The sequence below is a fragment of the Myotis brandtii genome, unplaced genomic scaffold (assembly GCF_000412655.1).
Source record: "Myotis brandtii unplaced genomic scaffold, ASM41265v1 scaffold547, whole genome shotgun sequence".
In the NCBI taxonomy this organism is placed as follows: Eukaryota; Metazoa; Chordata; class Mammalia; order Chiroptera; family Vespertilionidae; genus Myotis; species Myotis brandtii.
In genome coordinates this window covers 1,637,456-1,649,554 of record NW_005370024.1, presented here as the reverse complement: position 1 = coordinate 1,649,554, position 12,099 = coordinate 1,637,456, and the positions used below count along the sequence as shown (strand labels likewise).

At 46.2% G+C, this 12,099-nt stretch overlaps 1 protein-coding gene across 1 annotated transcript in view; it reads left to right on the top strand.

The window, feature by feature from the left end:
* Window positions 1-12,099, top strand: part of CC2D2A (coiled-coil and C2 domain containing 2A) — an 88,070-nt gene that overhangs the window by 57,430 nt on the left and 18,541 nt on the right. Inside the window, exons 23-30 of the mRNA XM_014549334.1 lie at window positions 620-711; window positions 1,881-1,895; window positions 4,212-4,379; window positions 5,597-5,702; window positions 5,899-6,008; window positions 7,353-7,449; window positions 7,893-7,991; window positions 10,214-10,390. Coding sequence (XP_014404820.1) covers window positions 620-711; window positions 1,881-1,895; window positions 4,212-4,379; window positions 5,597-5,702; window positions 5,899-6,008; window positions 7,353-7,449; window positions 7,893-7,991; window positions 10,214-10,390 — 864 coding nt within the window. The remainder of the gene's footprint in view (window positions 1-619; window positions 712-1,880; window positions 1,896-4,211; window positions 4,380-5,596; window positions 5,703-5,898; window positions 6,009-7,352; window positions 7,450-7,892; window positions 7,992-10,213; window positions 10,391-12,099) is intronic.

Below are 12,099 nucleotides of genomic sequence, written 5' to 3'. Positions count from 1 at the left end.
TCTCTCATCATTGATGTTTCTTTCTCTCTCTCTCCCGCTCCCTTCCTCTCTGAAATCAATAAAAATATATTTAAAATAAATGAATGAATGAATGAATGAGTGAATGACATACTTTCTGCCCTAGGCACTAGAAACTTGAAGTGTCTTTTTGTTCTCCCTCTCATTCTTCCTTCCTTTCTGTAATAAATTTAACTTATAAGAAAGGTTACTGTGACTACAACATTTAAGAGGTCCTTTATTTAAAGGAGTATTAGGAAGTAAACCAGTCTGAATAGGGGAGGACCTCAAGAATCACGTCGGAATTGCCTGTGCTCCGAGATGGGGCCTAGTTTTTGTGTGTTCCTCCGTTCAGCACGCTTTCACTCCCTGTGTGTCGGACTTTTCCAGGTCCTGGGAATCGGGCGGTGAGCAGAGCAAAGGCCCTCTGCCTTAGGAACTTGTACTAGTGAGCAAAGCCGGGTGATTTACAGTAAGAAGAAGTCATGCTGAGGAGAAAGTGAGGGTGCCGGTGGGGGCTGCACTGAACTGACATTGGGGTGAAGACTCAGAGAAGTCTCGGAGGGACCTATGAAGGTCCTAGAATGAGAACATTTTAAATAAAACCTCTTTCTTTCCCCAGGTTAGGGAATCTGTGTTAAATCGTTTCCTAATTGCAAAACACCATTTTCTTCTTACGGATTTGATAGTTGAAGAAGAAGTTCCCAATATCAGGTAAAAGCAAACTTTTGTTCCTTCTAAAAATTATTTTTATTGCATTATATTAAAATTTTCATGTAAATCTAAGATGCTTATCATTGTTTAGTGTGCATTTGGGCCACAAATAACACTGGAAACGGATAAAGCTTGATGAATGCCTTACGATTGCATTAGGTGAGGGTCTTTATTAGTCACACGAGATCCTCTCCATCATGGGCCCAGGAATCCTGTCTCCCTTCCCACTACTGCCACGTCAGCTTTGCCAGGCTTTGCCATTATTTTTTAATATGTTTTTATTGATTTTTAGGTATTGAGGGAGGGAGAGGGAGAGAGAGAAGAAGGGGAGAGAGAGAGAGAGAGAGAGAGAGAGAGAAACCTAGATCGGTTGCCTCCCTTAAGCACCCCCACCAGGGATCAAGCCTAAAACCTGGGCATGTGCCCTGACAGGGAATCGAACTGGTGACCTTTCAGTGCATGGAACAATGGTTGAGCCTTTGCCACTTGCTCATTGCAATCCAAGTCTGACAGCATTTCCCTCCTGCACACACTCCTCCCAATGCCAACTTCCCTTACTCTCCCATCACAGGGCAGTGGGGTAGCTGGGAACCAGCCACAGAGGTCTGGGAGGCCAGGAGATCTGGGAGGCTGTGAGGAGAGAGCTGCTGTGTTTGGTGAGGCCCAAGGGCAGTGGGGAAAATGGGTGTTTACGTAGAAACTGGAAATTGACCGTGTATATGAGTGATTGTCTTACTATCACTTAGAAAAAAATTTCAAATTGTCTCAACTTGGGGTGGATGCACAAAAGATGGAAGATACCTTTCTCCACTGGTGGTCTTGGGCAGTCCATTAATCCCATGACCCTTCCTGGGACTGAATCTCTTGGCCTCCTAAAAAGGTTATTTCTTATGCGTGTATTTCCTCTCCAACGTCAAGGTGGAAAGGAGACAAAACCTTGTGCTGTCCAGGGCCATCCCTGACGTTGACCTTGCCTCCCTCCACGCACAGTAGAGAGGCTGTGCCCACATCGATTCACACAAACCCCTTCTCTGTGCTCCAGGCCCACAGCCTAGTCATCGAATGTTTTATTCAGTCATGAAAATTACACTTAGACTAGATGGTGATTTTTTTTTCATGCTGTTTTTCCATTTCTTTTTCTTTTTATCTGCTTTACTTTCTGCATTAAGTTCTGAAGGCTCGGGGTATGTTCTTTCTTCTTTTCATTTTGATTTGTTCTTGGCTTTAAACTAATGTTTCTGTAATTCGTGGTGCCAGCCACCAAGATGCGCCCTTGCTGACTGCCATCGAGACTTTGGGAGACGCCCTCTCGGGGGAGGGAGGCAGTATTACCAGAGGAGGGGATGTGTCATGTTAGGGCCCCTGGCACAGGTATCCCTCTCAGGTCCCAGGTTTGGGTTAGGTAGGTCCTGGGAGAGCGAGCGCTGAAGAAGATGGGCTGTAATTTGTGACAACAGGGGTGGGCCTAGAGGGCACTGTGCAAAGTGAACTAAGCCAGACAGAGAAAGAGAAATACCATATGATTTCACTTACATGTGGAATCGAAAAAAGGGCTGAGGTGTAGGGGAATTGGGGGGATGTTATTTCAGGGTACACATTTATAACTAGTAGATAAGTAAGTCCTGGCCATCTAATGCCCGGCATAGTGATTATAGCTAACAGTACTGTGTTATAAACCTCAAAGTTGCTAAGAGACTAGATCTTAATTGTTCCCACCACACAAAAAAAAACATGACAATTATGTGACGTGATAGAGATGTCAGCTGATGTCATGGTGGGAATCAGACTTAAATATATGGACCCCTCAACCCAACAGGTTGTACACCTTACACTTACACAACATTACATCCAATTGCATCTCAATAAAAATAAATTTAGAATAATAAAATGTAGGTAATCACACACACACACACACACACACACACACATACACACACACAAAGAGATTGGAGAAAATGTCAAGCACACACACACACACACACACACACACACAAAGAGATTGGAGAAAATGTCGAATAATGCCCCTCTTCTCACATTTTGTTTTGGAGAGGAGAGTGAGCCTTCATAGTGTACATCATGCTAACATGGAATGAATGGACTTGTTCTTGTTTTACGTGAGTTAATAAATAATAGATGTAAATGTTTAAAAGGAAGAAGGTGGGCTGTGAGCCAGAGTGACCCCAGGCTGAACCCCAGCTCCCTGCCCCTAGTTAGGAGCTTTGGCAAATCCTGTCACCACTCAGAGCCTCAGGTTTCTTCATATGAAAAATGGGTTAAACGTTATGCCTGTGAGGACTAGCAATATCCTATGTAAGGCGCCTAGCACTGTGCCTGACTCACGAAGGTGCTGATGAGTGGTTGCTGTTCCGTGGGGCAGAGACCCTGGGAAGGACGGAACAGCAGCTCCGGGAGCCCTTGGGAGCTGCTCCTCCCCAGCTGGCGCGGGCCTCCTGGGCCGAGGGCTCCAGCCCTGCTCAGAGGGAAGCAGAAGAGCATGTGTTGCAGCCTGAGGCCAGCTCCCCACGGCCTTTGTTCTGTGCCATCTGGTGTCATCAGTCATGTCAGCTTCCAGATTCAGAGCCACATCTGGGCTTCTGTTTAGTCTCTGGGCCCCAACTTAATTATTGGCTCCAGGGCCCTTTCTCCCATAAGTCACTGAGCATGTTGCTTTCATCTTCCAGGAAGTGTTTATGTGACATCATCTCAGCGAGAGGTAGGGAGATGTGAGATCCTTAAGCTCCCCCTGCCATCTCCCTTCCTCCTCCAGCATAGTCGTGATGTCATAACTACTGTCATCACCCCACACCTAGCACGTCACCTCTGCTTGTACTGGACCAGAGCCCCGGTGCTCTGCAGGCACCTCCTTACCTAATCCTCTCAACAACCCGGAGATAGCATGGAACCCCATTTTACAGATGATAAAACAGAGACTTAAAAGGGTCAAAGAGCAAGTGCAGCCAGGATTCATACCCAGTCTTGTCTAACGCCAGAGAGTGAGGTATCCCAGGAAGTGCCTGGAAGGGCAGTAAAGTCAGCTGCCAGGAAGATGGGGCATCAAGAAAGTACTCAAGGGGCCCAGGAGTGGGAGCCCCTTCTACCTGATGTGCCCGGGGCTCCTAAAGGGGAGATCCTGCTCTGAGGAGGAAGGCGGAGGGAGGTGCCCCTGTGCAGGGACCAGGGACAGGCAAAGGCAGAGAGTAGGAGAGAAGGGGGTGGTTTGAAGGGTTGCAGGGTAAGCAAGAAGGAAAGCAAGGCAGGAAACTCAAGTAGGGCCCAGAATACCCTTTTCTTTCTCTGATCAGTAGCAGCTACAATAAATATTAATAATCCATACAGTAAGATCGCTCCCATCTTAGGAGAATTTCTTGATGATTTCCACGCTTTTTAGAAAGTCAGTTTTCAGGGGCCTGTAGGGGACCTTGGGGCAGAGCTTGAGTTGTCTGGTGACTTTCCAGATCTTTCTTTTCCTTAGACTCCTAATTCTGTTCTGTAATCATTAGCATTTTGGGCCTAAGCCTTTTCAAGCTGGCAGAACAAAAGCGACCCCTGAGGCCCAGGAGAAAAGGTCGGAAGAAGGTGACAGCCCAAAACCTGTCCGATGGAGACATAAAGCTGCTGGTGAACATCATCCGGGCCTATGACATTCCTGTGAGGAGACCAACCACAAGGTGAGAGCCCTCAGGCAGCCCTGGGATGGACCGTGTGGGGTCCTGTCCACGCCCATCACTTCTCTATAGCACACGTGCTCCTGTTTCTAACATAGTGTTATTCTGTGGGGGCCAAAGTCAGACTCCCATGAGTTGCAAGTAATAGAACCAACTTGGTCAATTTAGGCTAAAGAAGGGATTATTGGGACTGTCTCACGGAATGCAAGGACAAGAGGTGCAGCTGAACTAGGGGTAGACTGTAAAGATTAGGATGGTTCTTCTGAGGCCCCATCGTCTCCCTTGCTTGCTTCCCTCTTTAGGTCTGCTTCCTTCTTCTCCGTGTGATGGAAGTGGTCCATCCAGCCAGGGTACCACCCACCAAGCATCAGCTTCTCAGGGGAGAGGAAGGGAAAGGTACCTAGGTGGGGCTCTCTGGAGATGAGTTTCATTTCTTTAAGAATATCAGCTCTTGCCCAGCCAGCGTGGCTCAGTGGTTGAACATCAACCTATGAACCAGGAGGTCATGGTTTGATTCGCAGTCAGGGCACATGCCCCTGCTACAGGCTCGATCCCCAGTGGGGCATGTGCAGGAGACAGCCGATCAATAATTCTCTCACATCATTGATGCTTGTATCTCTCTCTCTCTCCCTCTCCCTTCCTCTCTGAAATCAATAAAAACATATTTTTTAAAAAGAATAGCAGCTCTTTAAAAGAGAAAGACAACAAGATCCATGGCTCCTAACTCAAGCTAGGAATACATGACCCCAGCCCTTTCCCAGTGAGGCTTGGGAGGTCCAGAGAAGTGTTTACTTAGAATTTGTAGCTCAAGGTTCCTGGAGAAGGCAGGTTTAAAGAAAATATAGTAGGAGAGGAATTAGATCGAGACGAAGAAGGCTGGTCAGGAAGTTTAGGATTCTGCTACCTGAGAGGGATTGAGGTTCATTTATGGGGAAAGGGCAAGTTCTCACTCAGGCACCCCCTCGCAGAGGAGAGAGAATAGGACTCTGTCCTCTGTTCTTAGCTATACAGGTGGGTCTAGGGATAGAAGTTGGGGAGTCTATAGTGATCACTGGGTGACTGGGGGTGACCAGAGCATATGAAAAGCTTTCCAAAAGGGTCAGCAAGCTTAGCGAGAATGTCTGTCACCAGAGCCATGCATCTTTGGAATAACCATCTGCTCAATATATATAGTTAGTCTTTCTCTGTCATTTATTTTTTTCATATATTTTCCCTCCTAGCAAATTCCAGCAGCCATCAAGGTCTTCAAGAACTTTCAGGGAAAGGCACGCTGCTTCCCCAACCACACACAGCCCAACCCACAGTGCCGACTACCCCCTTGGCCAGGTGAGATGCCCCAGTGCCGGGTCTCTGCTTAGAATCTCACCCCTTATGTTTTTAACAATTGCCTGGAAACTTCCTGGCCTGTTTTCTGCTTCATTTTTTTGGGCGTATACTATTTAGCAAACATATTCCACCTCCACAAAGAGCAAAATAATTCAACTAACTGTATGGACTCTTACAATTTGCTTTTGCTTTTAAGGTTTTAGTACGTCCTTTTGTAGAAGTCTCTTTTCAACGAACAATTTGCCATACCACGACGGCCGAAGGACCAAACCCCAGCTGGAACGAAGAACTTGAACTTCCGTTTAGGTAAGCACTTGGTCCTCTTTAAAGCACTAGAGCAGTGGTCGGCAAACTGCAGCTCATGAGCCACATGCGGCTCTTTGGCCCCTTGAGTGTGGCCACGAAGTTTCAATTGCACTGTATGTGCACGTCCGCACATGGTATTTTGTGGAAGAGCCACACTCAAGGGGCCACAGTTTGCCGACCACTGCACTAGAGGATATTTTTGAAGAGATGGGAAGGAAACAGGGGCTCAGAGGGAAATGGCTGAGGTGAAAGTTTGTGCAGCTAATGAGCTGAAACAAGAACCAGGTGTCCTGACACCAAGTCCCTTGGTTTCCCTCATGTGCCACAACTGACTCCAATCAAGAATAAAGTGGGTCCCTAGACAGTTTGCTCAGTGGTTAGAGAGTCGGCCTGTAGACCAAAGGGTCAGGGATTCAATTACCAGTCAAGGTCACATACCTCGGTTGCAGGTTCCCCAGCCCTAGTAGGGGTACCTGCGGGGGGCAACCAATAGATATGTCTCTCTTTCTTCCTCTTCCCTCCCTTCCACTCTCTCTAGAAATCAATGGAACAAATATCCTTGGGTGAGGATTTAAAAAAATAATAAAGTGGGAAAATGTCCAGCTTGTGAAACTCAGGTTCACTGCGGGACACCACCCTCCTCTCCAGGCTCTGCCTACTTATCGCCCAAGCCTCCCCTCCCCTTCACCCGCGGCCCCTCCACTGCTTCTCCTTTCTTCCTTGTCTCCCCAACTCTGGAAGATTTAAGTAAATTTGAGACTCTCTCATTTTCAGAAATTATGCTTTTCTCTTACCAGAAATACATAGGCATTTAAAAAAGAAGGAAATCTTACCTTTTGCAACACCGTGGATGGACATGGAGAGCATTATGCTAAGAGAAATAAGCCAGGCAGAGAAAGACAAATACCATTTGATTTCTCTCCAATGTGGAATCTAATAAACAAACTAACAAAGAAAATAGAAACATACTCATAGATAGAGAGCAGCCTGACAGCTATCAGAGGGGAAGGGGTTAGGTTGCGGGGGGCTGGGTGAAAAAGGTGAATAAATTAAGCAAAAAATATATATATAAATATATATATATACACATATATATACACACACACAGCCAACAGTATGGTGATGGACAGCAGACAGAGGGTTTAGTCCCTTTCTGTTTGGCTATATACAGGCATTATGCTATGGTATCCACCCTGTGCAGACAAATGCTTTAACTGAAAGCACAGCTTCCAATCTTCACATCTGTGCTCGTGTTTGAGCACTTTTTAAATGTTGATGTTTGCGTGCTCATTATTTCTGTTTTTTCCATTCCCCTGTCCCCTGGTCACGTGTGCCCACCTGCAGGGCCCCCAATGGGGACTACAGCACGACCAGCTTGCAGTCAGTGAAAGACGACGTGTTCATTAACATTTTTGATGAAGTGCTGTTCGATGTCTTAGAGGTGAGTTCACCGTTCCAGGAAGATGTCTGCACTCATTCTCACATCCTCAATCCACCATATAAGACCCGAACCCATTGTCCATCTTTCTTGTATTTTGAATGTCTGAAACTTGACATCATAAATGGGGAAAGAGAGAAAGGGCACTAGCTTTTCTATTGTCGGTTGAGTGTCCATTGTGTTCCAGGAATTGTACCAGGCACTCTTCATACATCTTTTCTTATTTAACTCTAAAATAATGCTGTGACATAGACTGTTATATCTCCAATTTATTAGTGAGGAAACTGAGGTTCAGACTTTCTTTGGGTCACAAAACCATTAAGCATCTGAGCCAGAATGTGACTTAGGTCAGCCTAACCTAAGCCCACGTACTTTCAGTCCAAATCCTACTGCAAAATGAGCGTTTGGAGTTCTTAACTGATTATTACTACCCTCCCCTCCTTTAGGATGACCGGGAAAGAGGAAGTGGAATCCACACGCGTATTGAGAGACACTGGTTGGGATGTGTGAAAATTCCATTTAGCACAATATATTGCCAAGCAAGGGTAAGCATCTGGCATTGGAATACCGTGGGAATGGGGAACCGCTCTATCCATTTTCCTGTTAAACTTTCTCTGTGGGTATGTACCGCCAACCCTGAGAGAGCCTACGTGCAAAGCCCCCTGGGAAACATAAAAAACACTATATAAAGGCATTGATTTTCTGTCATATTTGTGCCCCTTATTAAATATCCATCTTCGTTAGAGTTAGTTGTTAATATATGACTGTTCCAATCTGAGATTTTTAAAAACATTTAAATAGAAGTGAAGGAGAAGGTGGAACAAGGTGGAAACTTGTAAAAGCAACAAAGTGTAATGGACAGATGCCGGGAAGTGACTTGAAGAAATCAGTCAGGACACTGGACAGCCCATTGAGTCACGTGTGTTTCATGAATGTTTCTAGAGTCCTCACCATTTCAAACAAGGAGAATGGTTAATAGAGATTCACTCAGCTAAGACATCCTTCTTCAGAGTTTAGCAATTTTTCTAAAGGGATCCGTTAGGTTAACAACTCTTCAATGACCTGTTGCCTCCAATCTGGGACAGTTAAAGATTCTGAAGTGGCTGTAATGTCCCAGCACTGAGTCCATGGCAACAAGAGGCTTTGAGCCACGAGACTGTGGCTAATCTCGCACAGCTAAGGAAGGAGGCTTTAATTCCCCAGGCGACGAGGTCGCAGAGCAATACTGCCTGGGCCACAGAGTCCAGCAAGGCCAAGGCCAAGACCAATCCTCAACCCTGGGAGGCCTGGGTTGGTTGCAGTCTCATAGATCATTTGGAATTACAGTCCTCCCCAGAAAAAAGGGACAGTCTACAGGTGACGCTGCCGTGACATGCTGGCCAAAAGAATTCACATTTCCTTCTTCGAATATATTTTAAATTACAAAAAAAAATTTAAAGCCCATCATTTTGCAACCGAAATTGCCCAAGTGATTGGCCACTGCCGAATTTCACATTCGGAAGAGTACTCAGAAGAGATTATGCTAACCCTTTCTTGATGGATGAATCTCCTTGACTATATCCAGGTAATGTCCCTTCCTCCCTGGAAGACATGTCCACTTCTATGTTAAGCCCTTTCCCTATTTCTCCTGAGACACAAATGCCATTGAAGAGTGAAACAAAAATGTGAATTCTATACCTTCACATTCCAGCCCTGAACTGGCTTTAGCACTAGATAGTCTAACAAACATACTGTCGCTTGGACAATGCAAGAGGTAAAAGTCCTGCCCCTCTGAACCTCTGCACGGTTAGGTCATGTTATAAAAGTGGCTTATAATCCATTCAGCCCACATTTACTGGGTATCCGCTGTATACACAAAACACTGCTGTATATCGGAGAAGGGTGATACACAGGGAGTGGATTACGGATTCTGTTCACCAAGAGCAAACATCTGGAGGAGCATCGTAAACATGCTCACAACTATAAAGTCTGACAGAATGTGCCCGTGTGACAAATGAAGAAAACAAACTACGTGTGAGGCTGGCGGAGATGACAAAATAATTCATGAAGGCGATAACATAAAATCGTTACAATTTTGCAAGGTGGAGATGGGAGGCTGGGGTATCCGGGAAAGGGGGGTGGCTGCTAGCCAACACCTCCTGAGCAGTTCACCACCGGCCAGGCATTCTTGTCAGTGCTGTACATCCATTAAAGCATCCGGCACACGCAACTGCCCTGCAGACTAGTTACTGTTATCATCGCCCTTTTACAAACGCATACATTGAGACACGGAATTTAATTCAGGTTGTGAACCCAGGACACCCAGCGTTAGTATCAACATGCGTAACTCGCCCACACTCTGCTGAACCAAGAAAAGGTGAAGAAAAAGGCAGTGCTTTCTGTGAACGCTTAGGGAGACCGGCTGCTAGAGCGTCGCCCTGTGGACCGAAGGGTCCGGGGTTTGGTTCTGGTCAAGGGCACATACCTCGGTTGCAGGCCCTCCCCGACCTGGGCCCTGGTGGTGCAACAAATCGATGTGTTTCTCTCACATCGATGTTTCTCTCTGTCTTTCTCTCTCTCTTCCACTCTCCCTAAAAATCAATGGAAAAAATATCCTCAGGTGAGGATTTAAAAAAAAGATAGAGAGAGACTGGCTGGAATGATGGGCGACCCTGAATGCCAGTCTGAGCAGTCCTTAGTGAATTCATCAGACAGTGAATCGACACGTGCTTTTGAGCGTCTGTTGGCAAATGACCGGGATGTTTACCACGTCGTGTTTTCTGCACAGATCGATGGAACATTTAAAATAGACATCCCCCCTGTTCTCCTGGGCTACAGTAAGGAGCGGAGCGTGATCACCGAGCGGGGCTTTGACTCTGTCCGCAGCCTCAGCGAAGGCTCCTACATCACCCTGTTCATCACCATCGAGCCTCAGCTGGTTCCCGGGGAGTCGGTGCGAGAAAAGGTAAGTCTGGCTACAGGTCAGTCATGTCTGACGTTGGCAACACGAGAAATGCTCGCTAGGCCGTGCTGGGGTGAACTGGGACCGCGGGGCACAAGCAGAGGTTTCCTTTCTCCAAATCCACTCAGTGCTCCATCTGCTTGGACAGAATGAAGGGAGAGAGCACCCGTGTGGGTCTGCATTTCCACCCAGCCAACAATTCGGTCAATCAGCAACGTCAGCTTTTAGGCCAGTGGTTCTCAACCTTGGCTGCACATTAGAATCACCTGGGAATCTTTTTAAAATCCTGATGGGCCTCATCCATCCTCCGGAAATTCTGTTTCTTTGTTACTAATGTTGTGGCCCCCCCCCATAACAAAGAAACAGAATTTCCGGAGGATGAGGCCCAGAAATCAGGATTTTAAAAAGATTCCCAGGTGATTCTAATCTGCAGCCAAGGTTGAGAACCACTGTTTTAGGCAAAGCAAGACGAATATAAACATGCTCCCCTTTCAGAATTTTCTCAGTGGGAGGGAGATGAAATAGGACTCTTAATCTGGACAAGTTTTGGCAAGCACGCTGACATACATCTGCATGACCTCACATCCCTGGCTATGCTGTGTACTGAATAGATTCATAGGATTCTAAGGCTAGGTGACCTTCAGGGGTGACCTCCACTCATTCTAGTGCCTCTGTATAGAAATAGATATGTGCACAGGCACTCTAATTTTGCACAGCTCTAGAAAAAAAAAAAAAAGAGCTTCCAGAACTTTCATTTGTTAGCAGCTGTTTCCCGCCCTTCCTAGCAGGGGAGCGGGGGCGGGGTACTGTGTTCATGTAGCATGCCCGTGCGGCCTTGAGGCGTGCCACCCTCATTGGACTGGGGAGAAAATATCGACCATAACCTCATTGTGAACTATCACAGTAATAACAACCACCACAAACAGGGCCTGAGTTCTTCCTCTGTCCAGAGCACTAAGTCAGGCATTTGACTTATGTTCTCCCCTTTAATAGTCCCGCTGTCGTGTGAGGTGGGTCTCCAATCAGAGATGAGGAAATAAAGCTCCTCTTATCCTGGTTCACCCAGGGAGTAAGGCCACAACTGACAACAAAACGTCTGTCCTACATGAAATCTGATCTACTCAATATTTGCAGAGAATCTTCTATGTAGCGGGTGCTTTTTAGGCACCAGAGATACAACAAACAGCCTAGAAAAGCAATTAAAATTCCTTGGAGCTTACAAGCCCAAGTTGTTAGCGACTAAGCTGTGCTGCATCGATCACTGTGCCGACTCTTTATCCACTGTCATTAGACTCAGATGGAGGTTTTCTTAAATGAGCACATTCCTCTCTTTACTTTTCAGTATCACAATTTGGTTCACAGAGGAATATACTCTTATTATTTCCCATTCGTAAGGCATTTACAGAAGACATAAAGGATGATTGGAAAAACAAATCTACCGAAATTCAAATTCCTCTTATATGCTGGCCTTTATCACCAAAGCTGTAACAAGGATGTTGTCTAGAAAGCATGTTAGCATGCATGCATTTCAAAATAGTTTAGGAAAGGAAGCATATTCAGAAAGTGTCACCTGGAGAGAATGCCAGCAGGCATGTTTACGCCATAGGATGCTCCCATTCAGGATGGTTTCACAGTATCTGTGTATTCTAGTATTCTATCAGGAGAGAACACAGTCAGCTAGTCTCCCTTCCCCCCCCCCCCCCCCCCCCCTC